General features: G+C 49.2%; 1 protein-coding gene across 5 annotated transcripts in view; it reads left to right on the forward strand.

The window, feature by feature from the left end:
• Positions 1-18865, forward strand: part of TMEM273 (transmembrane protein 273) — a 34627-nt gene extending 15762 nt beyond the window's left edge. For 4 of the 5 annotated variants that reach the window (XM_032837787.1, XM_032837800.1, XM_032837806.1 and 1 more), the window contains 5 exons: positions 6357-6410; positions 7082-7222; positions 8399-8429; positions 12319-12342; positions 17648-18865. In XM_032837787.1, the coding sequence (XP_032693678.1) occupies positions 6357-6410; positions 7082-7222; positions 8399-8429; positions 12319-12342; positions 17648-17672 (275 nt within the window). In that variant the 3' untranslated portion in view covers positions 17673-18865. Of the gene's footprint in view, positions 1-6356; positions 6411-7081; positions 7223-8398; positions 8430-12280; positions 12343-17647 lie in introns of all 5 variants that reach the window. The other variant, XM_032837813.1, reaches the window with a different exon arrangement.
• The last annotated feature ends 7087 nt before the right edge of the window (positions 18866-25952 follow it).

A 25952-nucleotide genomic window follows, 5' to 3' on the forward strand; every position in this document is an offset into this window, starting at 1 on the left:
TCATCCTCTGGAAAACCCTGAAAGCCTCAGTTTACCAGTGCCCCCTTCGCTGCTCTGACTCACCGAGTTGCCTTTTTTATTCCTAAGCCCTTGCTCTCCCTCTGCCTCTTGGCCTTTGCTGGTGCCTCTTCCTCTGCTTAGACACCGGCCCTGCCTGGCCCCATTGCTCAGCCTCCCACCTTCACTAGGTCCTACTTGTCCTTTTGTTTTTAATTTAAATAATGCTTACTCCAGGGGCCTTTCTCTGACTCCCCCAGGCTGGGGGAGGCACCCCTCGGTCCTCCCAGATGGCTGCTGGATGCACACTTCCATGTACGACTGGGACCCTGTGCAAGGAATTCCCTGCTCAGTGGGCAGGGTCGGGCGTCAGGGCACATGACTGGCCAGGCCGGGGGTGCTGAGCTGGGTTTGCTGAGCAGGTGGTCTGACCTAGTGTGCCCTCTGTCTGTGGACAGAGGCCCCTCTGAGCCATCTTTGTGCTGCTGTCCTTGCTCCTCAGTTTTCCTTTTACTTTCTATGTCTAGAACGTGCACGGCTCCAGCAGGTGTGGGCTCTGCCCTGGAGTCTAGGAGCTTTCCTGGGAAGGGGGAACACCACCACCCTGGGAGAGGAGCAGTGAGGCCTATTTCCCTGGAGCCGGCCACTGCAGTCTGGCCAACAAGACCAGAAGGTGGGATGGAGCAAGAGCAGTTTCGGGAGCTTCCTGGGCTTGCGGACAGGGAGCCTGAGGTTTCTTCAAGTCACAGCGGTGTCAGGGGAAGGCTCGAGACCCCAGCGCATACCCAGCAGCCCCTGGGAGCCAGAGTGCTCCGTCACCCAGGCCAGCCCAGGAGAGGACTGAAGAGGGATGCTTGCTGCACTGTGCTTGACCTGGGGAGACAGGGGACGAGGGGAGACAGAGGCATCCACAGCAGTGGCAGGCACACGTGTGCCATGGGTGTGCCACATGTGCTCTGAGGGTGTGCCACAAGAGTTTCCCGTCTCAGAGTTACAAGAGCAATGGTCCCTTGTTTCTCCTTGGCTTCACTTTACTTCCCTCCGGAGCCTGCATTATCACTTAGTACTGGGTACTCAGTCTCATCGCTTGAAGCCATTTCTGGATTCATGCTCAGTAGTTTTGGGGTCACTTCCCAGTTAGTTCCATGTTCCTCCCTTCCTGCTTCTCTCTGCATCTCACAGGAAGAGAAATTGAGTTCTAAGGAGTCTCACCTCTCATCCTGGCCTTGGAGACAAGCTGCTTTTTCTGAAACATGTCCTTTGTGCTAGAGAATGACCTGCGGGACAGCGTACATAGAGCAGGGGCAGAGGTGTGACAAGATGGCAAGGGTGAGCCTGAACAGACACAGAGAAAGGGGACTTTCAGAAGAGGCAGCTTTGTGCTAAGACTTGAAGGATAAGTAAGAACTTTCCACGGGAACAAGGCAGGCATTGCATCGGCTGGCGGCATGCGCCAGGCAGAGGAGCAACAGCTGCTTAGCCGGCAGGTCCTACTTGGGTTTATCAGTGACTGTGCTGTGAGCAGCTTGTTCCCAGCCAGCATTCTCTGCTCCCCTCCCTGCCTCGCGAGCCTGATTTCTGGAGATGCTTTGTGAAGGACCTGCCACCCAAGTCCTCAGGACTTTTCTGACTGCAGATGACAGTGACTCCGCTCAGATCAGATTAAACTAAAGAAAGTGTTTCCTTACTAAGGTGACCGGCAAGTCAAGAAGAGGTGTTTCAGGCATAGCTGGATTCAGGCGCTTAACATCTATCTTTAAGACCTGGTCTCGACTTGACCCTCTTCTGTGGGGGCTTCAGTCCCAGCAGATTCTCTCCATCCTGTGGACCTTCCTCTGCCCACTGTTACCAATTCCAGAAGACACCACTGTTTCTTCATATTTTCCTCAAAGTCTCAGAGTTGAGTCTTACTGGCCTGAATTGGATCACCTGCCCCACCCCTCAACCAATCACTGCTGACAGGAAGCTGGAATATGCTAATTAATCAGGTGTTCATGTATTCGCCCTGGAGCCAGCCCTGGGGGAATCACATGGAGGTAGTTCACTGAAGGAAAGCAGAAGGATTTCTGGGTCAGGGGAAGGGTGTGGACCACACAGCAAGTCTCCATCCTACAGGTTCCCCTTCAGACTTCTACCTAGTGAAGATGGAAGTTTGCAGGAAGGTGCGGGACATCACCCATGATGCTCTGATTTTTCCTTCTGTCTCCCTTGTCACTCCATGAGCTCCTTTATGGGGGACAGGGGACTTGGGTTGCTCTCAGATTCCCTGTCCAGAGTGCATGGCAGGCACTTCCCGACAACATTAAGAGAGGACGGATGCCTGTCTAGACACTCGAAGCCCCTTCCTCTGGGTGGGAACATTAGAATCCATGAGATCTAAAGTTAGGAGCCACTCTGCAATATTTAAGTTCCAAGATGAAGATGATGGGGCATCAGTTGACAAACACTTAGGGCAGCTTCTCCTTATTTATAGTTCAGATACTTATAGAACGACATCTGAGGGCTCGCACGCCCACTACCCCACAACTGGAACCACATAGTCTAATTCTGCCCAAATAAGGGTGGTGAAGACTTCCAGCCCCCATCGGGGATGGGCCCAACAGGTGTTACGAGCAGCACAGTCGGTCTGGACATCAGGGATGGCCTCTCTGTGGGTCAGGTTCCAACTGAGATGGGGCAAGGCCATGCTGTACCCTCAGCTCAGTCTCAGAGAGCAACCCCATTGCTGCCTTCCCCTGCAGGTTGTCCTCTCATGTCCCAGGCGAGGGGACCCAGCCAGCCTCAAGGCCTCAGGACCATTTACTCTTGCAGGAAGCTCCTTTCTGTTTGGAAATCACTGGCAGAAGCAGGCGAGGCTCTAGGTGACTGGGGCGGGAGGGTCTGCAGAGAGGAGAGCTGGAGACTGGCTATTTCGGCAGGGAGGGGTGGAAGAGTATCCTTGGGCAGCAGAATGTTCAGAGGGGGCACGAAGAGGTAGCAAGGACTCTAGACTCAGAGCCATAGTGCCTCTGTGCACCCGAGGAAAGGGCACCATCCCTTGACAGGTATAGCCTCAGGTGTGTGACTTTGTGGGATCTCCCGGGGGCACAGGAAGACTAGGAGGGCGGAGACTCATCTAAGAACAGGCCTCTGCTCTCTGTGCCAGACAGCAACCAGGGTTGGGCTCTGGGGCCTCTCCTCCTGTCCCCAGTGCCTGGTTCAGTGTGGGCGGCCTGAGGAGTGCTGATGGTCAAGTCAGATTTGGCCAGCGCTGTGCCTGCTATACTGCTTGGTGAACCAATCCACACAGTCCTTCCATGCCCCCCAGGGAGACCAACCTTGGTACAGTCAGCCCCCGCCAAGGCCCCCTGGACTCTCTCCTGCGTTGGAGAGTCTGTCCTCTGGATGCTCAGCTTCCTCCTCCTGTTTGCAAGAGAACCCAGAGAAATCCAGCAAAGAACATGCCCTGAGACTTCCTCCTGGGGCTCCCACAGGTCTAGATGCTGGAGGTCTCTGGCTGTGCCGCTAAGGCCATCCATCCTCCAGCTAGTTTGCAGAAGCAGGGGAAACAAGCACTGGGGCCTCGCAGGGGTCTATGGCCCAGGAGGGACTACTCCAGTTCAAGACCCTGGCAGGAGGCGGGGCTGGGGTCGGCTGGGCTAGCGTGCTTACGATGGATCTTCACCCAGGGCCTTGTTAGAGCTCAGGGCAGAGATGCGGAGAGCAGGGGGAAGGCTGCAAGGAGGGAGTTCCCTCCCCAAGGAGGGAAAGGCTGCCGCCGAGTGGCCATCTGGCTGGCTCGCAGGAATTACTGGGACCAATGTGTCCACCGCCCGTTTTGTCTGCCTGCGGCTAATTCAGTCCCTGACCTCGAAACTGGTAGGGGAGCCCTAAGCCCCAGGAGCCTGTTTGGGGACAAGGATTAGGGGCAGCCTCAGGGCTTGGGGCCAATACAAAATGGAACGCAGAGAGTGGCGTGTCAGTGCGCGGTGGGGGTGAGGAGTGACAGCTGAGCTGAACCCCAGCCCTCGAGTCCCTGTCAGGGAAGGGCAGAAAGAGCCAAGCGTGGAGGACAGTGTCACTTGTGAGCCAGGCTGATGACGGAGGGAAGCTGGGCTGCCTGCTGAGTGCTGGGGCCCAGTGCTGTCAGGGAGGGCAGGACTTGGCCGGTTTTTGACACTTCAAATTCTTTCTCCTCTTTCCTTATGAGCCTTGTGGTCTGAGCTCCTGTGGTCTGAGGTCCTGTGGCCCACCTCTGTGTGTCCCTGTGTGACCGAGTCTCTTTGTGTTTCTCTCTCTCTGGCTCTCTGACTTTTTCCATCTGCTTTTCCTGATCTGTGATCTTTCTCCTTTCCCCATTGAAGTTTCATCTTGTGCTCATATAAAGTTTTTACACTGCATGCGTTACGTGGAGAGCGATGGTCACCAGTGGGAGACCCAGGAAAGAGATCTGTGTGTGAAGGGGACAGGGGACAGACTGTCCCTCTGTGTGACTGGTCCTGCTTGCTGATTCTCTGCCCTGCTCTGTCCCCTGCCTGCTGCCCAGTGATGGCAGACTGGGGCCAGACTGGTGTCAGGAAAGGAGCCAGGGTGAGCAGGGGGCATATGAAACTCTCAATTTTGGGCATCCATCTGGAAGTCAGCTCCTAACCAAGCTACTCATAACAGCCAAGGCCAACCACGTACAAAATAGAAGATTTTGTCCCTTCCCTGGAGTGGTTTTCAAGCTAGCTGGTACAACAGATTTAATGTAAAGAAACAGTGGAGCTTAGCAGGAGCTTGGGAGAACTGACAAGACTAAGGTCATATTGTATGTGGGGGTGTCTGTGATGTTTAGGTGAGTGGACAGAAAGACAGAAGTCATTGACTTTCCAAGAGGACTTGTGATTAGAGCAAGTCTTTGCACTTTTGCTTCATAACTCCGACTTTATCCATTGACTAAGTGAGGCCACCAGAAAAATCCCAAACTCCATGATGATTATCCCTTCCCCACCGGACCCATGCAGAGCAAGATGTCCTCTGTAGAGTGTCGACCCAACGCGTCACCCCAGGCAGCATTGTCCGTAGTCAGCAAACAGGGCCCTCAGTCATCATTCAAACTCCGATTCTTTGATCATTCAAACTGCTTCTGCCTTTGCCTGGAAGCTTGTACCTAGAACCAGGCTTGGATCTCATCGTCCACCCACCACAGCCCAAGCCCCTTCAGCCCTTGACCTTGTGGTTTGTGGCATCATTCTCCTAACTCCCTGGGATTCGAGTTTGCAGGGTGACACAGGCTCCCAGTGCAAGTGGCATGGCTCTGGTCCTGGCCCTGCCACATTCTGCCTCCCTTGGGTTTTAGATCCATTATCAAGTCTTCAGGGTCTCTGGTTCCTCATTCATCACATGGAGATGATAGTAGCACCTGGTTCCTGGAGCTGTAGCTGCAGCGCATTCATGCCACAGCCAGTGTCACCTCCAAGTCAGTGGCCAGTTACTGGGCGCCTTCCCCTATAGCTCTGCCCCATAGGCCCCTTCCCCTATAGGCTTGCCGCTTTGTTGTTGGTCTTTGAGGGCCAGTCTGCAGGACTGTGGCCCCAGTGTGAGCCCCGTCTCTTGATGGAAGCTTTCAAGCTCTGGCCAGAAGTGTGAGGCACCCCTGCAGTACAACCTATCACCACCATTCATTTGGCAACTTGTGTTGATGCCTTCTTCATGCCAGATGCTGTGTCATGTGCTAGGGGCAGAACACTTCATGGGGCACAGACAGCACAGAGCGGGGACTGGCAAGAAGGTATGGGCCAGAGGATTCATAGTTGAGAAGCTCTTAGGACGGAGGGTGCTTGGCACCCAACAGTGCACCATTAACATCATTAAGTAAATGGTGTGGTCATCTTTGGCAGCTGAGAACAGCCCCCATGGGGCACACAGCCAAGCCAGGTATAGGGGGCTCAGGAGGACGTAACATGGGAAGCAAGAGGAGAAGACAGGACCAGGTTGAGGAATGGCCCAGAGGCAGCAGATCCCTGGCCCAGGTGGGGAACTAGGAGCTGGGTAGTCTGCCTGGGATGAGAGGCTTCATGGGAATGACAGAAGGGGCTAAGGAAGCAGACTGCGGTTGGTGTGGGTCTGGGAGGCCATGTGTAAGAGCCAGCTGAGTGGAACTGGATGGAACTCCTGGCCTGGGTTGGAAGAAAGGTGCTGAAGTCCCGGCGAGGCTCCAGGATGCTCGTGGCAACCAGCAGCCTGCTTCTGTGTTCCTGAGGCTGGAGGCCAAGCATGCCAGGCCTTCCTGGACCTGTGGGAGATACGCTGGGGACAGGGCTTTGGCCCTCCACCCCTGGTCTGATCACAGCCACCAGTTTGGTTCTAACCAGACTCTGGGTTTTCTTTCTTTGCAGATGTTGGAGGAGCTCCGGTGTTAGCAACGGGCAAGTCTGCTGGGGCCGAAATTGGTAGGTGCCCAGCTTCCTCTTTGTGCAGGGCTGAGGGGGGCAGGAGGGGCGGGGGCGAGGGGTGGTGTGCTCAGAGCCTGGCGGGTTTCCTGTGGGTCATCACAGAACAGGGCAGCACTCACTTCCACATCCGCCCAAGGACTAACACAGCTTTACCCTAAGGGGCACGGACCTGCTGGAGAGCCCTTCTCCAAAGGGCCCCGGAGTCACCAGGCCTGCCCTCCTCTGATACACAGCTCCAGCCCCCACAGTGCCCTGCACTCTGCTGGGCTTCCCACTCCTCCCTCCATCTGCCCTCAAGATGGAGTCAGATCTCTTCCTTTGCCTTCCAAACTTACCACAGAGCAGGCAGGCAGTTAACATGTGCTCCATAAATGAATTAATGCAAAGGCAAGTGAGGTAGGGCTACAGGAGGCCGGAAAAGGGAGCCATCAGTCTCTGGGAAATGACTCCCAGGGCTGAAGACAGCGGGATGGGGTTCCAGGAGGAGAGGATGGGGGGGGTAGGTGAGGGGTAGGGGACAAATGTGGCCCTGGGCTTCAGCGGATTAGATGTGGACTTTTCTGGTGACTTTGGACTTGAGCCTGAATGTGAAGGGGGCTGTAGAAGAGCTTTGCAGAGTGGTGACTGACGGATGGATACCTACCGTTGCATTCCTCCCTGCCCTGCAGACATCAAGTACGCCCTCATTGGGACGGCTGTGGGCATCGCCATATTGGCTGTCTTCCTGGTCCTGAAGATCTGCATGATCAAGAAGCATTTGTTTGATATCGACTCCTCAGACTTGAGAAGCACAAACCCAGGCTTCAATGGTAAGGGAGCAGCGACCTCTGGCCCGGTTCCACCCCGCCCAGACCAGGACAGTCCCGGCAGCCTGAGCCCCAAGGGCCCCATCACCCCCGAAACTTGGCCAGAGAAATACTGACAGACTGGGTTGGAAAGAAACGCAGAGGCCTCTCTGTGTCTCTGTCCATCTCTCCCCCTCCCCTCTTCTCTCTGTACTTTTCCATTCCTAAGAATCAGATTTCTTGGAGAAAGCTGGAGAAAGGGAGGTGAGTTGGCTTTGGACCGAAGTGTTTATTCCCGTATCCAAAGATGTGACCAGATAAAATGAATCCCAGGAGGTGATGAGGCTGGGTGGGTTGTGGAGGTGCTGCTGAGTGGCTTTTTTTTTTTTTTTTTGTCATAACCTGGGCTGGTGCTACTCAGAGCAGTGCTGTGTCCCCTTGGTCTGAACAGAGCTGGGCCAGTGTGAATCCTGGCATGGCTCTTGGTGTCCTTGTGGCACCTTCAGGGAGGCTTACCCCGCAGGCCCAGCAGTCAGTTTGTGAGTTTTGATCGCAAAATGCAGCACTGATTGGCATCCCCTTTCTCTCAAGATGGGACTTGCAAAAATCATCCCCAGTCCTGTCAGCCTGCTTAGTAATGGGATCATGATGCAGTTTTCCATGACATTTTCCCAAGAGTGAGGAGGAACGAGCCTCACTGTGGCTCTGGAATATAGGATTGTTATCCGTGAAGATATGCAGAAGGCGGAGTCAGGGCCAGGGAGAGGAGCCACGCCCCTCCAGGGCATCCTGAGATAGCCCCCTGCCCCCCCGCCCCACTGCACAAGGGGCTTAATAAGTCACAGGACTTTGCTGACCATTGTTTTTGTATTCCTATGATCACAAGGGGAGAGAAAGAAGCCTCTTCATCACATAGTGGGAGACGTGTTGGATCCCCTTAGACCAAGAGGGTCTGGGAGTGGCAAGTGGAGGGGTTTGATGAGGAGTGATGGGGGTAGCAAGGCTCTAGGGAAGGCTCAGTTAGGTGCCCCGCTAAGGGGTGGCTCAGTGACGGGACTTAGATAGAGAAGCTCCAGCAGAGCCAAAGGAGAAGGACGAGGAGCACTCTTAGCTCTGCCTGGCTCCTGCTTGCCTGGCACCGAGCGAGCCGCTCCACTGATCACAGTGTCCCCTTCCTAATGCTCTGCTTTCTCCCTTTAGACACCGCCACACTAAAGAAGAGAGTCCCAAGGTAAGGTCACTATTGTGGTAAGTGTGGGGTATCATTCTCCCTCCTGTTTTATTCTTTGTGCTTCCTTGCCTGTCATCTTAGCCCTTCCTGCCACCCCAAAATGCTTCCTGGGAGACTAGAATGCACCCCATGCCCCCTCTTCCCTTCTCTGGTTCAGTGGGCAGGAGTCATGAAAGTGAGGGGCCACAAGGTACAGTAGACAAAGGGGGTTTGAGCTTGCCTCTGCATACCCTCAGTTACATTCTGCCCCACCTCCCCCACAAAACCCCCCAATGCATTCCCCCAGCACTCAGAATGAGGTCCCTAACCCTTGCCATGACATACTTGGGAAACCTATATGGCCTTCCCTGGGTTACCTGGCTTCCCTGCTGCCATGAACCACATTGTCCTCTGAGGGCAGTCCTGCCTCAGGACCTTTGCACTTGCTGTTTTCTGTTACACGGAATGCTCTTCTTCTAGATAGCTGCAACCTTTGCCCTTCATTTGCTTCATATTTCTGCTTCAAGGCCACCATTTCATTTTAGATGGCCTGTTTAAAATAGAAACCTTTTCCCTTACCTAGCTTTATTTTTCTTCATATTACTTTCCCTTCACTGACATTATGTGATATATTTCTTCTTCTGTTTCTTTTGATGGTTTCCCCCCTGAAGTGTAAAGTTCTTGAGGGTGGGATCTTTGTTTTCATCTTTGTAGCCCTGACATTTAGTACCATGCATGGAACAGAATGGGTACTTTTTTTTTTTTTAAGATTTTATTTATTTATTTATTTGACAGAAAGAGATAACAAGTAGGCAGAGGGGCAGGCAGAGAGAGGAGGAGGAAGCAGCCTCCCTGCTAAGCAGGGAGCCTGATGCGGGGCTCAGCGTCAGGACCCTGGTATCATGACCTGAGCTGAAGGCAGAGGCTTTAACCCACTGAGCCACCCAGGCACCCCAGAATGGGTACTTTTATATGTGTGTAAAGAATGAATGAATGGGCTTTTGGGCATGGGCTAGGTACTGAGCATTGGGAGAAGACAGGCTCCCTTTCAGCCCGCAGGGGACACAGGCACATCCTAGATGCTTGTTGCAGGGTTTTGGGATTGGGGAGAGGGAGCTGTGACATAGCTAAGCATGTGTTGCCTTGTGCCTGGGGCATACAGAGGGGTCTGGGTGGGAGGCAGGATGTCAAGGAGCTCAGGAAGCGCTGGGGTTGCATACAGAGGGGTGAGAAGAAGTCCTGGGGAGTGGGGGAAGAAAGAGAAGTGTACACAGAAGGTACACCGACGTGTGTCATTGTGCACATCTGGGGAACAAGCATTCCGTGTGATAGGAGCAAATGCTTCACAGGAAGGTCTGTAGAGCAGAGGCTGGAGGGGGGTAGTCTTACTCAGGGTCTTGAATGCTAAGTGAAGGAGTCTGTACCCTGTCCTGAAACTTCTGGTCAATCAGACGGATTCTAGGCAGAAGAGGGATGGGACATGGTTTCCGCTGTAGTAGCATGGCAGGGCGCGGGGACATCTGCTAGAGACAGGGAGACCTGCGGGGAAGCACTTTGAGGACCTCAGACCTGCTGCAAAGCCCTGCTGGGCAAGAATCAGAGCGATACTGAGGCAGGGGGCCCAGGACCTGGTTGCTGAGTTAAGGTGCAGCCACCAAGAGGGAAGAATCCAGAACAGGAAGGTCCCCACGCGGCAGTGCCCTTGGGAAGTAGATGGTGGAGCAGGTTTGGGCAGTGGGCTGGGGGGCTGAGATGGGGAGTCCTTTTTAAACACAATGAATCTGAGACTTCTGGAGACGTCCAAGTAGAAGGGGTGCTCCAGAAGGGCTGGCATGCAGACAGAGATCTGGGCTAGGTGGGGTGGTGGGTTTTAGAGGGGACCTGGAACCTGGGCTCTCCTCCAGTTCTGCCCCAAAGCCTAGGACTCAGTAAGTGCTATAGCGTGTGTATGGGAGGAGGGGTGGACATGTGGGTGAAGAGAGAGACGGATGCTTGATGCCTCAGGGCTGAGCTGGAAGTGGATTTTCTCTAGAAGTTTACTTTCTTGAGGATCTTCTCTCCTTCAGATATTCTGGTTTCTGGAAGGGGCTTCTGGAAGAGTGTTTCATCGACTCTGCCTCCAAGCATTGCCCCTTCTTCTCCAACTCTCACTATCTCTCTGTCTCTCTCTCTCTCTGTCCCATCCTCTCCCACCTCCCTCCTCACTTCCCCCACTCCCGTGTTGTATGGCCACCCCACAGGGGCCTGGACTGGAGAGGAGTGTGATTACAGTGACCATCGACCTTGTCATCCAAACCAGGACTTTGGGAGAGTGAAGAGGAATTGCTAATAACAGTGGTGGGACGATGGGGTAAACTTGGATAGTTCTCAGAGAACTGGAGCATGTGGTCAGCCTCGGTTTAGTGGGGCTGAGAGGCAGTGCTCGCCAGGCCCCACGATGGGCACCATGGTCTCGTCTTGCTCACAATGTCACCTCCTCTGCACCTGGGGTTCTCACACCGGGGAGGGGTGGGTGACCAGTCCCAGGGAGCTTTTGGAAACATGTGGAGGAATTGGGGGCATTACAGGCTGGGGGACCACGATGCCATGTGTCCCATGTCACACACACACGCGTTCATACACACCCAGACCCGCACTGGCTAAGGTGTTGCATTCCTCTTTATAGAAGAAACATGCTGAACAGCTCTCACGCCAACAAGTCCGTAAGACCGCTTATGGGGGAAGGTTGAATTTCAGGTTGGCTGGCTCCTACGGCCCCTGTCTTTCCCTACCCTGAGGGACCTTCTCACTGGGGCAGCTCTGTCTCCAGGCAGCCGTTGGGGGATTGGCGTGGCGCGAGGTTCCGCTGAGGGTGCAGCTGGGACCCTGTGCCGGGAGAACATCCTCGTCCTGGCTCAGCCAGGTGCAACGTTCCTGCTGCTCTGAGCTGGGTGCTGACTCAGGCTCTCCCACTAGAGAATGAAGGCAACCTGACATTCATCAGGGGTTCAAACAGGGCTCTGGGCCAACGGGGGTATGGAAGGCCATGGACTGAGTCTGGTAGGGTGAGAAGGATTAGCTCCTGACGTAGGGGAAGAGGGGAACTGGGAATGAATAGATGAGCCCAGGCCTAGAGCCTGTATTGCTTTTGGGGGGTCCAGCTGGTCTCTGGGGTGGGGAGTACATTATGGGAGTCAGTTTTGCGTAGATGGGAGATGTCTGTGATAGTGAAGACTCTGCCCACAGTGTGGCCTCCGGGGCCCCCTGCTGGGCCACCTGCATGCCCCACCATGCAGGGTGGGGGCACCCTGGGCCTGTGGCTGCAGACTGTTGTGGCCAGCTGTGACTCTCTGTCACGACTTAGGGGTCGTACTGATTTTCTCACCACCGACGGGGGTGGGCGTGCTACCTTGGCCTTTCAAATCACCCACACGCATGGAGGGGCATTTTGAGTTAAGGTACTTGGCCTTGGAGACTCCAGTGGCCCCCAGAAGTCTCTGCAGACCCTGTTTCAGGGATATCTTCGTCATAGAATAAAAAAAATGGAAGAGCTCCCAAATCCTAATTTTCAATCCTGAGCATGTGTACACAGGGAGGCAAGGGAGAGATGCAGGGCAGGGGGCGGCAGGCGGCTGGGTGGGAGCCCTCCCCTGCTCTGGGATGTAGCCTCCCCCACCCCACGTGCAGGGAGCTGTTCTTGGCACGGGTCACACCAGAGCTCCTCTGTGAACAGAGCTTGTTGGAGAGGAGGGAAGCACGCTTCAAGTTTCCAAAAGTAACACTAGATGGAGTCAGGCGGAGTCAGGAAGAAGTTAGACCGGAAAGAAAAAGCTAAGGACAAGCAAGCCATTCTCCTGGAGCAAAACTTCGCATGTGCTTTTTTTGTTATGCAGGAATGATTTAATGAACACCTGATTCTCCTGTTTTGCAGGTCAAACCTCAATTTCTCTGCAAGGTGAGTGGTAAGCACGATGGATGGCTGGTTCTGAAAGGGAGAAAGGCAGTGGCTCTCCAGAGGCGGCCCCCACACAGGATAGGAGGGGATTGCTAGCCAGGAGCCACGCATTCCTCATGCCTCTCCTGGGACACCAGGAATCCCCCTCCTCCTCCTTCTCCTTCTTTTACTCTTTCTCCTCCTCCTCCCCCCTCTCCTCCTCCCCCTCTTCCTCCTCCTCCTCCTTCTTCTTTCCCTTCCAAAAAGTCTTAATTTAGTGGTACTTCAGGAAGATTTAAAATGAAGCTGTGGGACATTTGCCTGATTAAAGCTGAGAAAATGAGATTTTAGAAATAGGGTAGTTAACTTTCTTTTATTTGCCCAGATTTTCCCTAAACGTCAGTCAAACCATGAACTTGCCAACTTAGTCCATGAGATTAAAAAAAAAAATCCAAAACTTTGGTGTCTTCAACGCTATTTATTTGACGGAAGTGTCTGTTTCCCCTGTTGCTTTTGTGTCTTGCAGTGGATGAGGTCTGAGTGTGTGGGGTTGATCACAGGTCACAATTCCTAGGCCCACGTGCCTGTGTCTCATGCAACACCTACATGCTCTCACCTTCCTTCTTTTTGAAAACTCTTCAAATGCACCAAAGAGTTGAAAGAACAGTGCAAGAAAGACATATACATATACTTAGATTCCCAAGTTAATAGTCCCCCCACTTACTTTATTCTGTACACTTACATTTTTTCCTGACCCACTTAAAAATTAGTAGAAATATCACCCTTAAGTTAGTAGAGATATTTCACCCCTAAATACAGAACCAGTTGTCTCCTGCATGGTCACCATATGATGACCACACCCAAAAAATGACCAGTATTTCAGTACTATCATTCCTTACACAGCCCACATTCAGATCTCTCTGATTGTTTCCAAAGAATCTTTATAGCTCTAGTCTTCCAAACCGGGATGCACAGTGTTTGATTTTGTCTCCATTTCGTCTTTTTTGTATGTTTTCTATGTTGGACGACTCTGCTTTCTTTCTCTGTGGCATTGTCGATTTCAAAGTACTTTGGTATGATGTCCTGTCTTTTGGACTGGTCTGTTTTCTCATGAGTAGACGCAGATCGAGACTGTTGTCAAGAACACCACGGAAGTGACATTGCGTGTCCAATATTGTACTACATCAGGAAGCCCATGACGCGAGGGTCTCACGGTGGGCGATGCTGCCTTTGATCACTTTTTTTTTTTTTTTTTTTAGTTTTTACTTACTTATTTTTCAGAGGCAGGGGAGAGCACAAGCCAGGGAGCAGCAGGTAGAGGGAGAAGCAGGCTCCCTGCTGAGCAGGGACCCTGGTGCTGGACTCAGATCCCAGGCCCCTGGGATCATGACCTGAGCCAAAGGATGCTTAACTGACTGAGCCACCCAGGAATCCCTGCCTTCAGTCACTTGAATAAAGAAGTGACCACTAGATGTCTGTGTTGGGGAGACAAATTTTCCTCTTTGTAATCGGTTGATAACCTGAAGGGTGATACTCTGAGACCATGTGAACATCCTGACCCCTCAATGATTCTTCATCCAGCGATTTTATATCTGTTTATATCCATCTATGAATCAGTTATTATATTGGGGGTTACAAAATACTGAGTTTCTAAGGGTAGCATCCCTTCTGCATTTAATAGCTGGTATGCCTCTGGATAAAAAGACTTTTTCCTTTCCCCTTTTCTCTTTCTCTTACTTGTTGAGTATCATGATTGTGGATTTCAACATATTATAATTCATTGCCATCGTAGATCTTTGTGATGCTCAAATTGTCCCCATTTTGTCCAGTACCATCACTTCTTGGTGGTTTTTGAGCATTTCCTAGATTTTTTTTTTCCTTCTTCTTCATTTCCTGGACTTCTGACTCAACACAGTATACTGGGCTCACCTTGAACTGACTGCTCAGACCTGGTCACCCATGTACCTACCTGGCTTGCTTGATTGCTTGCTTGCTTTCTCCCTTTTTCCTTCCTTCCTTTCTTCCCCTCTCTCTCCCTCCCTTCCTTCCTTCCTTCCCTCCACTCTTTCTTTCTTCCTATCTTTCTTTCTCTCTCTCTTTCTCCCCTTTTCCTTCCTTCCTCCCTCCCTTCCTTCCTTCCTTCCTTCCTTCCTTCCTTCCTTCCTTCCTTCTTCTCTCTCTCTCTCTCTTTATCTTTCTTTCTTTCTTTGATATGGAATAGCTTTTACAAGCCAAGATGTGGGCACAATGTGTTCATGACTGCTGAGACATGACCCTCTCAACGGACAGAGTCTGGATATATATGTTTACACCACAAACTCATAAGGCTCTACTTAAGTTTTCCTCACTCTGTATTTCTGTTTTTTCACCTCCAAAGTGAAAACCCTGTTCCATATAAATATTTTTTCTCTTTTGCTCTATCCTCTGATAGTAAACAAAATAATTCCACAATCACAACACTCTACAACCACAAACTTGCTTAGTAACTTGAAGATATCTTCACAGTTCTTTTTCTTCTTAGAATTTAGCCTTCTCTCTGTACCGAGTATTATACTCATACTGAACTAATTATTTTCTCTGTGTGGTTATGCTATCAATTGGATATGGGGTATGTTTTCTTTTATATGCTATTTTAATGTTTCTGTTCTTAATTCTTTCAATTTAATTCTACTTTTTTGAGTTTGTAAAACATACATATAGTTCAAAGATAAAAAAAATATGTAAACAGGTGAACTCAGAGAAGTCTCCCTCCCAAACATGTCCGCTCTGTCCTGTCCCCACCCACTGCGTGGAGGTAACTATTTTCAAGTCTTGGCTTTATCTTCCCACATTCTTTTTAAAAAAATATATTTAATTAAAATTATATATATAAAATGTCCTTAAAATTAAAAAAAAATGTTTACATACATACATACATTTTTTTCTAGCTCTTGTAAGGTTTTATTTTTTCTTTGGATCTCTGATCCATTTAATATATATTGTGGTGTGTAGGATGACACACAGATCCAATTTTATCTTTTTCCCAAATGGCAATCTATTTTAGTACCATTATTGAAAATATTATTTTCCCCAGTTTTATCTGCAATCTTTATTGTGTTCTAAATTTCCGTGTGTATTTGGGGTAATCTTAGACTTTATAGTATTGTTCATGGTATTTGTGAGTATTCACTTGCTGGGACCACGCTCTTACTCATACGGGTTCCATGGTTCTCTCCGCCATCTGGCGCGCTCCCATTGTGTGTCCTATTCAGGGCACATTGTTGCTGTTCTCTTCTAACTATTCTTGAGTATTTGTTTTTCCATATGACCTTCAGAACCAACTCAATCTATCCATGGAAAAAACACCTCTGTATTTTTGTTGGGGTTGCATTACGTTCATGTATGAGACTGAAGATGATTGACTTCTTTACAACGTCCTTCATGGAAAGGTGAATCTTTCTGCAAGTCTGTGTTTATGGATCTGAAGAGAGTTTTCGGCTTTTACTTTATGGGTTTTTCACACTCTTGTTAAGTTTATTCCTAAATATTTTTCTGTTTCTGTTGCTTTTGTGAATGGAGTCTCCCGTTATGTCTCCTACTGGGTCATTGCTTGCTTATGGATTGTATTTGTATGTTAATGTTATAGTGACAGCCTTACTGAATACTTTCATTGTATGTGTGTTCTTCTTGATTTCCTTGAGTTTTCATAATATTACGTCATCTGTCAAATTGTAGATTTTCTTTCCCAGTTCTTATGCCTCTAATTGTTTCCTCCTCTCTGACTGCATTGACTAAAACCACCAATATTAAATAATAGTGGAAACAGTGCAGATACAGTCTCCCAAAGTCTCTTTCTCTTTTTCTTGATACCCAGCCCAGGTCTGCAGCCTGATTCACCTGCTGGTCCTGTCGGTAGCTACTATTCCAGCCTCTGTCCAACTTACCTTTCTTGTACATTGTGCCTATCTCTCTAAGGGCTGGTGACACAGCTGTACATAGAGGATTGACTGCCCTGTCAGAGAACAAATTCCTCCATGGAGAAGCTCACAGGTGCCCCTTCCCCAGCTCAGGGCCATTAGGAGAAGAAGGAGGCTGCCTTCTTGGTTTTCCCATCCTCTATAGACATCAGCATTCAAGAGCAAATGCTGCATAGATCCAGCCACTTTGGATCTTCTTCTTAACAATATCCAAAAGGGCCCTTTGAGCTCAGAACTTGTTAAAGATGTTAGAAGGGATGAACTTTCTATTGAGCCCCTGGACCTCTAGACCATCCAACTTAAACTCTGATTTTTGGACTCAACACATTTTAAAGGAGAAGCACAAAAAACTCTCTTGGAACCCCTTTAGACTTCTCTGTCACCATCCTTGCTTGTTTCCAACTTGCTTATCTTCCATGTTGCCTCTGTTGCCATCAAGCTCTGTAACCCTGACCTCAATGTGTGTCCTTGGTCCTCTACACGTAGGGTAGGTAGGTACTATCTCTTTATGGCCTTTGGCTTGGCTTATCTCATTGCTGCTTCTCTCTGTCCCATCTTTCTAATGTTGTTGTCCTTTCTCCCATGTTAGATATCAAGACATTGAGACAACACGCACAATCGAATGGCATAAACAAGTATGCAACATTCAATGTAAACACAAATATGCCAATCTGTTAAAATTATGACTGTTACAGGAAATAGCAGTGAATGTTGGTGTGAATTCAGTCTCTGTGCATGAGGGTGTGGGTGAGGTCTTTAGTTGAAAGTGGCCATAGCAGTGGGTCTGTGCCCTACTTTCAGCCTGAGCTCTACTATATTGGGGTCCAGTTCGGTGACCTCATAGTTTCCTATGTGTTCCTAATTTTATGTAGATATAGAGATAGAAATAGATCTGCTATGTGTGGACAAGTCTCATGCTCTATAACAGCACAAGTTCAGACTTGAATGTATAAGTTTCTAATTATATTTGCACAGGTCTATCTACCTGGTTCCTTGTAGCATCTTCCCAGATTGGTGCAATCTCTTCAAGTACATAAAGTGGCATTTTCCAGCAGATATGCCTTTTAACCTTGGGGAATGACTTCTTCCCTTTTTCCACCAAAGTGGGTGAAGTTTTGTGGCTCGAGGTTTGGCAGGCAGAAAACAACCTCTCAGTTGAGCTCTATCTGAAAATCTCCCCCTTTTACCTAGAAGCCACTGGTCTTCACGTACTTTCTATGTTGCACAAGGAAATGTCTCACCTTGCTAAGATATGTGATGAATTCTTTCATAGCTACTTAATTGTGTGTGTTGCATAAGCATATGCCATAATTAGTGAGAGCATAATCACTCCATCAATAGGTCTTCCTGATGGTTCTCTTCCTTTCCAGAGATGAGCAAGTGATTGAGCTCTAAATGAGTGGCCTCTTCAGGAAAGGTTGGGCAGTCTGGACAGTTTCAATCTCAGGGATGTCATGAACTTGAGCTTCTAAAGCTGGTGACGGACCTTCATGTGGACCTCAATGCCCAGGCCAAGTAACAGATGGAATGGAGTCTACAGCATTTCTGTCCTAAAGGAAAATATCAATTCTCTTCCATGAGAAGTGGACTCAACAGAGGGAGGCATGAGCACTTTACCCAGCAGTAAGGAAGGATGGAAGCCAATAATCCACACTGTCTATCCTGGTCCTCTTTGGTGGAGTTGTTCATGATTCTGTGATAGCATTGTGTCCATATCAATGGAACCTACCCAGAGCAAATGGCTCATGGAAATGGGGACCAAAGTCAAGACATAGCCTGCGTAACACCACCACTTATCAACAGGTAAGCATCATTTTTCTAGAACTGATGGCCTCACCTTTTCAGTTGCCATAAGAATCCCCCATGTGAATATTCAGGATCCTTGAGACATGAAGACTATGGGGTAGTCTCTGGTCTGAGGAATGAAAGACTGACCTTCCACAGGAAAGAATGGAGGACTGGGCCAGAGTGAGAGGAAGGGGTCTGAATGGCCATGGAATGGCCTACAGCTTTGCAGCTCCGCACAAGATGAAGCCAACAAAGGATTAAATGAAAAAGCCAATGGTGTGCCTTGTAGGGACCCACATAGATGTAAGGGATTATTGTTACGTTTAGAACATTATTTTGTGGTTATTAGTACAAATGTGAATGGCTTTTGCCTAGAGGACATGACCGACAGAGGCTTAGGAAACGCCCATCTTTTTATTATTGCCATCAACTAAAGGCTGTGTGGCACAGGCCTCGTTAACATTTCTCTCCCCCATACTCTTAACCCTGTATTTCTGGGGCTGCATTCTTGAATACTCTTTGCCTTTCCAGTTCAGCAGAAATCCAGGTGGTTGCGTGGGCTGGTTCTCCTCGGATTGGGCTCTTCTCCTTGTGTGTGATGAAAGATGAGCAATATTTCAAAACACAGTGCTGTGTTATAATAATTTGCCTGGATTCCCCGGGCATCTTTTATCTGACTTGATAACAACGTAGTTCATTAGCAGCCTTTGTTAGCTGATAACCTAAAGCGGTAACCCGATACTCATAAGCAATTTTCTGTGTGTAAGATAGAATAAACCATCTTGTAAGGTATCTGTTAATTGATTTGCTTCTTTTAGCAGCATTTTAATTAAGACTTCATGTTCATGAATGGCAGAGACACTTAAAACCTGAAGGTGAATGCTTCAGGATTCTCAGTAATCATTTTTTATAAGCACAACAAAACCATGGGGTCCTCTCCGCCATTCCACACCATGACGTATTTTCCTAGCATCATTCCTGGGCTCCCCTTTTGTTTTCTCCCCACACAGTGTTTCCTGGGTGAAGAACAGAGAAGTATGCTGAAGGCCAGTGCTCTCTCCTTGGGTTATAAAGGCTGACATGCCCTGGGGGTCAGCATGGGACTCTTTGTAACGGGTCCTCTTGGCTTCCACCCCAAATTCAAGCTCAGTGGCTTCCATCTGTGGCAGTTCTACTGGCAGTTCTCTGACTCTCCTTCTTGACAGCCCTTCTCCCTGGTAGCAGTTCGTGGGGATGGACGTTCCAATGGGCAAGAGCTCTAGGAAGTATTTGAAAGCAGCCACAAGAAATCATTGTGTGTGCAAGTGCAATGTCAAGAGTGAGGCCATTCTGATGGCCTCAGCCAGTGGTTTGGGAGTGTGGTAGCAGAGGCCAAGGGTTAGGGGAAACTCCTGCCTTCCCAGCCCGATAGGCCCTGGGACCCCCAGAACACATGTCAGTCCTACACAGCCCACCTTGCCTCTAGCAGAGAGTTGAGGGGAGGACCAATGACACTCAAACACTAGAGGGTGAACCTTCCCTACATGGGGAGAGCAGGCTGAAGATAGCAGCAACCAACCAGGATCTCTGGGCGCAGCTGTGCTTTGTTGCCTCCAAAACTCAGCACTCAGAGGAGGAGAAGGTGAGATGGGAGAGGGTTATCTGGCCAGATCAACAAATTAAAAAAAACATGCATCAATCTCTATGTCTATAAATTAAAAATATACTTACATTGAATCTATAAATTAAAATCAGTATATAAAAAGCAAATGCATATGTGTATATATATTCCCTTATGTGTGTTTTTAAAGTATACATATCATAGAATTTTAAGATATAAGGGGATTTGAATAAGTTAATAAATGGTACTCCTTTTCATCATCCAAGTTTGGAAATAGCTAAGAATAGACAAACAAGCCAATGGAGAATAAAATATGAGGGTTATTGTGACTTTCAAATGAGTCATGACATGTCAGTATCGCTCTGCTGTCCCAAGCGTGCTGCTCGGCATCCTTGCCCCAGTCCGAGAGGTGAGTGTGGCTTGGGCTGTGGTGCTGGGCAGCAAGGTTGCAGAGGGTGGATGTGTTGGGATGGGGCTTAGAGGCAAAGATGTCAAGAGTTACTGATGGGTAGATGTGATCGAGCGGGAGGACGTGACTCACCATCACTCCTAGGATTTGTTGCCACCGACTAGGAGGTGGAGGATCTGGGGAGTGCTAGCCTCAGGAAGGCTCAGCAGCTGGTCTTGGGTCTCTTGCATCAACCATTAGGACACTGAAGGCGGGGGGGGGCGGGCTATGTTTGGGGAAAGTGAGGTCTGGGCTGTGCTCAGCTGTGCTCCTGCTGACTGGTTCTTTTCCCTCCAAGTCATTTGTCAATATCTCAGACTTGTCAGATAAACTAATCAACCTTCAAAGGATATGATATTTCACATGTACGTTATCACTGGATGACAGATGGTTGGCCCATCTCTACACCGAATGTGGGAAGTTGTTCAGGCCTCATTCATCCCAGCCTCACTTATCAGCATATTTTGGGTCTGAGTGTTCATGGTTCTGGAGTTTCCACTGACATGATTTTTCTCATCATTTGTGATCCTCTCTCTGTGCAGTTTAGGGACGTAAGAGATTACATAGGCTCTGTAGCCAAATGCTGCTTTGTGAGATGGACACATCATTTAACCTTTCTATGCCTCAGTTTCCCTATCTGTAAAAATGGGCTAATAGTTGTACTTACCTAATAGGATCTTTGTTAGCGTTAAATGAGGTAACACAGATAATAAAGCTCTTAGAAGACTGACATGTAGTTGGCACTTGGCAAACATGCTTGGTCACCTTTTACTCCATTCTAAAATTCAGAAGTGAGATTAAGGAAGTCTTCATTTTTAGACATTCATTTCTTTATAGATATGTTTGAATCAAGTTTTATATTAGAACAGTTTTAGGTTTTCCTTAAAGTTGTGAGGGTACTTCAGAGAGCTCCCTTATGCCCCGCTCCCAGCTTCTTTATTATCAATATCTTACATTAGTATGGTTTAAGTGTCAGAGCTAGCAAGCCAATTTGATTACCTAAAGTCCTTATTTTATTTGTATCTTCTTGGTTTTTACCCACTGTCCCTTTTCTCACCCATCCGGGGTGTGACATGACATTTAGTCATCATGCTTCCTTACGCTCGTCCTGGTTGTGATGGTCTCTCAGACTTGCCTGGACAGTTTTGAGGAGCCCTGGTCAGTATCATTGTGTATCACTGGTCGGTATCACTGTGTATCAGTATTGTGTAGACTGTTCCTCAGCTCATAGTTTGATGTTTTTCTCATGAAGGTAAATTTCTTGTAGGCTAATTTGAACATAAAATTGATTATAATCATACAAATAAACCAAGTGTTCACTAATGTTTACCATTGTTTATATAAATTAAGTTAGGCAGATCGCTGACAAATCTCACTTAAGTCTAATCTGGTAGGCTTGGTAAAAAGGAAAACTTTCTTTAGAAAATAAAGCAAAGCAGGTGTTTCTAGTTAGTGTGGGGCTGCTCAGGTTAGCCTCCCAAAACCACTGTGCCCCTTGGCTCTGCAGCAGAGACCACGAGAGTACTTCAGCCTCTGTTTGGGGCAACTGCGGATCTGACTCCACTGTCCTCTCTTACCCAAGAAAAGATAAGCCCACCTTTGCTCCTTCTGTGGACAGGAAGGAGCCCTTGGGAGTGTGGCCTGAGCTCCCCAGGGAAATGGCTCAGAGCTGCCCTTTAAGTCTTCCTAGCAAAAACAAAGACCCACCAAGAAGCCTTATAATGTGGTTCTGATATTTCATCCTTTCCTGAGTTTAAATCAGACGGTGGTTCTTTTTACTGGTGACAAATTGTGAGTCCAGCAAAACTGCTGACCAAAAAGGGATTAAAACAATGTCCAAGATTTACCCCCAGTGTGCTCTGATGGGGCATTTACAGCAGGCAGCAAGGGCTCTGCTCTCTGCCCCCAGTAGACTCACTCCAAGAAGAGATGTCATGTGGCCTCAGTCACGACATCCAGAAGGTGTTACCTGTTGCTACTGTAGATGACCCTCATTTCCCTCCGTCAGCCTTCTAGACGGAGTCAGGTTGGGTTGATGACTCCTACCCCATCCCCCCCATCAGGACTTGACCTGGGATCAAATTACCAAGGATTGAAATTATGCATTTTATACTTACTGACCCCAGTGAAATATTTAAAAAATTTTTAAATGCTAGTCCAAAAGTATTTTTTAGCTTGGAAATTTTAAATACTTTGAAAAATAACTCTTGAGGGATTCTGAAGCTGAATATGACTGAGTAGTGTATCATTCTAGCCCTCCTGCCAATAACAATGATAAATTTAGTACAAAATACAATAGGACAATGATTTGAAGTACTGATGAGCCTCTCAAAGCAGGCATAAGCCAGAGGGAATTTGACTCCTAAAGAAGACACGTCGGTGAGCTCACATTTATTTGGCCCTACCCCTGAGGACATGTACAGTTTACATTGTACACAGGGCAATGAGTGTGAAGAAAGTGGCTCTCTTACTGTGCCTGGAAGACAGAGTGGGGCTCACAGCAGTCATAGGGGCTAGACGTTTTGGGGAACAATTCTAGAAAGAAAGCAGTCTTAGAGGGGGAAACCCAAAATCTGCTTTAGAATTCCCCTAAATCCTGGATTAACTTCTGAACTGGGCATGCACACAGTGAAATTTGAAGGGGCTAAATGGGAAATGACAGTGCAAAGGCTAAAATTTGCTGAGCAGAGTTTTCAGCAGTTGCTGTGCTGTTGAGAGACATTTCAAAGTCCAGATCTTGCCAGATCAGAGGGGCGTGGTGTGATGGCTTGTTTCACATGCCAACTTGGCTGGGCCAAAGTGTCTGGGTATAGAGGTAAACATTATTCTGGCTGTTTCTGCCAGGGTGTTTTGGATGAGATTAACATTTAAATGGGCGGACTTGGCAAAAAGCAGATTGCTCTCCATGGTGTGGGTGGGCCTCACCCAATCAGTTGAAAGTCTAAATGGAGCAAGAGACTGTTCTCCCCTCAGCAAGAGGGTACTTTGCCAGCAGACAGTCTTCAGACCTGAACTGCAACACTGGATGTTCCCTGGTGTCTAGCCTGCTAGCCCACCCTGAAGATTTGGACTCACCAGCTTCCATAATTGCACGAGCCAATTACAAAAATATAAAACTCTTTATATTTTTGGCACAGATGTGAGAATTTTTCTAAGGCAGATAGAAATTTTACTCCTAAAACCATATTGTGCCTATGGCATGTCCAGCATGAAAACAGTCTGAGTAATAGTATTATGCATAATGGTTTTATCCCTGGGTGATTGACCTTGATGTTGGAATGGAAACCTCTTCTTCTCTGGCCATTTTGTCCAAGTTTTGGCTCCAAAGCCAGGCTGCCCTTGGAGAGAATGAGAGAGAGAAGAAGGGCTTCTGCCAGCCTGAAGGGGTGGCCTCGGGTGATCTTGGCCAAGAGAGTTCTTAGGTAGGAAAGGGGACAGAGTGACATGTGAGATTGCTGTAGCAGGAATGAGTGTAGAATGGTAGAAAGAAGTTCAGGGGGCCAGGACTGGCCCGGGCCTGGGTGAGGTGGAGGGTGGGGGTGCTGTGAGGGCAGCTGCAGACAAGGCATGAGTCAGACTGAGGAGGACCTGTGGGTATCAGGAAAGGTGGAATAAATAGGAGGTCAAGGTGATGCTCATTCTCTTCTCTGACTTGGGAGTAGCTGGCTTAGAGAGGGCTGTTCCTCTCATTAGTTGGTGGAGCTGATACGGGGCAGGTCTTAAATCCGTATGGGCGCCTCTAGGAGTGAGAGCAACCACAGATCCACACACTCTCGGCTCTTCATGTGGCCGTGGATCTGGCCTCACCCTGGAAGGAGGATCAAAGTCATAGAGGACCGCATGGACGTTTTTGTGCACCGAATTGTGTGGATGCCTTCCCTTGCCTCCCCTTGTAAGTCCTGGTTTAGGTGGCTGACTCTACTTCCCCAGAGAGGGGGTGGGCAGAAGAGCAGGACAGCAGGAAGGGGATTTGCTCTGGAAGACAGAGAAGATTTTCCATGGGTGAAACTTTTTAGAGAGGACACAATGTCTAAAAACAAATTTTCCGAAGTTTTGCCACAAAAAGACTCTGATGTCCTGTAAAGAAAGAGGGGATGAAACAGATAAAGGGGATTAAGAGCGCACTTATCTCGACGAGCCCTGAGAAATGTATGGAAGTGTCACATCATTATACTGTACACCAGAAACCAATATAACACTGTATGTCGATTACACTTGAATTTAAAAAAAAAGAAGAAGAAAAGGGAAGAAGGATGCTAGCCAGGATTCGCAGGACCTGGCTTCGGGTGTGGTTGTCACCCCCTTTCAGTGGCTTCCTACATGAAGGTGGTAATGACTCACCTGGGTGAGGGAAGGGACAGTGAGGAAGGGGAGGAGGGACAGACAGAGGTGGCTCACACCTGGAGCCTGCAAGCCAGGCTGGTTGCTCTCTCAGACCCCACCTGGGCCTCGAAGGGGACCCCTCCACTGTCTCCCCAGTTCTGAGTGGGACGCCTGAGTCTGTGTTCTAAGAGGAATGAGGGCAAACAACCAAAGGTCGTATTTCAGGCCAAGGCCAAGAGAGAAAACTTCAGTGTGGTGTCACTTCTAAGCCTCAGCTGTTGTTCATGAGATGAGTGAGGCACTTTGTCTCCCAAAGGGAAATGTCTCTTTAAATTAATGATAATTTATAATATGTGCTTAGCGCTTGCCTGGCACAATTTTAACGCAGCGTTGTAAGGCTGCCTTAGCCTTTACAGGGTGGAAACGATGCCAAGTCCAAGGCTCACACCAGCGTCGTTAAGGGCTCAGGTGCTCAGGAGTGGAGAACTGCGGAGGCCTTGAGCTGGGGCTGGGGCTGGGGCCGGGGTTGGGGAGGGGGCCGGGCCCGTGTCCAGAGGGGCAGGGTGGACCATGGGGAGGAGCCCGGGAGGACGCCAGGGCACTGATGACAGACAGCCGGGCTTGCCGTCATGGGGAAAGCCTGCGCTCTGCAGATGGATGTGGACCCTGGTTCAGACGTCTGCTTGGCAGCTCCGCGGCTATTTGACCTTGGGCAAGTCAGACTGGAAAACGGGAGCGGGGTGGGGGCTGGGCGGTTGCGGCAGCAGCGGCAGCGGTGTCTCCTCCAGGACCACCATAAAGAGTAAATGCCAGAATGAAATGCCCTGCTCTGTGCCTGGCACACACTTGGCAATAGACGGCCGGCGCTTTTCTGGTTGATGACCTTCGGCCGGAGAAGACAGAAATCTGGGTGGAACTTCCCTTCCTCCTCTGGGCAACTGGAACTGGCTAATTTGGGTCTCAACGTGCCTGAAACTCATCACACCCAACTTTCCCCGCCTGTGTCTGTGTTCCAGGCCCTGCTCCCTTGGGCAGCCCCATGGAGCTAGAGGGGCCCCTGCCCTCCCCCAGGCTGGTCCGGGGAGCCTCCCAGCCTGCAGGCTTTCTTCCTTGTAGCTGCTTGCCCAGCTGGCTTTGATCAGGCTCTCACTGAACCACATTTCTGTCTTCATTTGTCCCTGTTTATGTTTCCTTGCAAACAAATGTCATGTCTTTCCCACGGGGCTTCTCTCTAGCCAGTTTGTTTTAACCCTGTGCAGACAGGGACAGCGTCTGGCTCTTCATCCCAGTCCTGTTGGCTGCACCCACTGAGCCAAATCCTGCCTGGGACCCAGAGGCTGGTGCTGTCCCCAGACCCCAGGATGGGCCCACTGGCCCTGCTGTGGAGAATCCGAGGGATGGATGGGTAGCAGGCGTGGCATTTTGCAAAATCTTGCTTGTGGGTCTGTATTTTATTTTATTTTTATTTCGTGAGTACGTAAATAAAAGTAAAAGTAAACAATTGCTTGTTTTATGA

This window comes from Lontra canadensis, unplaced genomic scaffold (assembly GCF_010015895.1).
Source record: "Lontra canadensis isolate GAN:19392208 unplaced genomic scaffold, GSC_riverotter_1.0 scaffold3, whole genome shotgun sequence".
Classification (NCBI taxonomy): Eukaryota; Metazoa; Chordata; class Mammalia; order Carnivora; family Mustelidae; genus Lontra; species Lontra canadensis.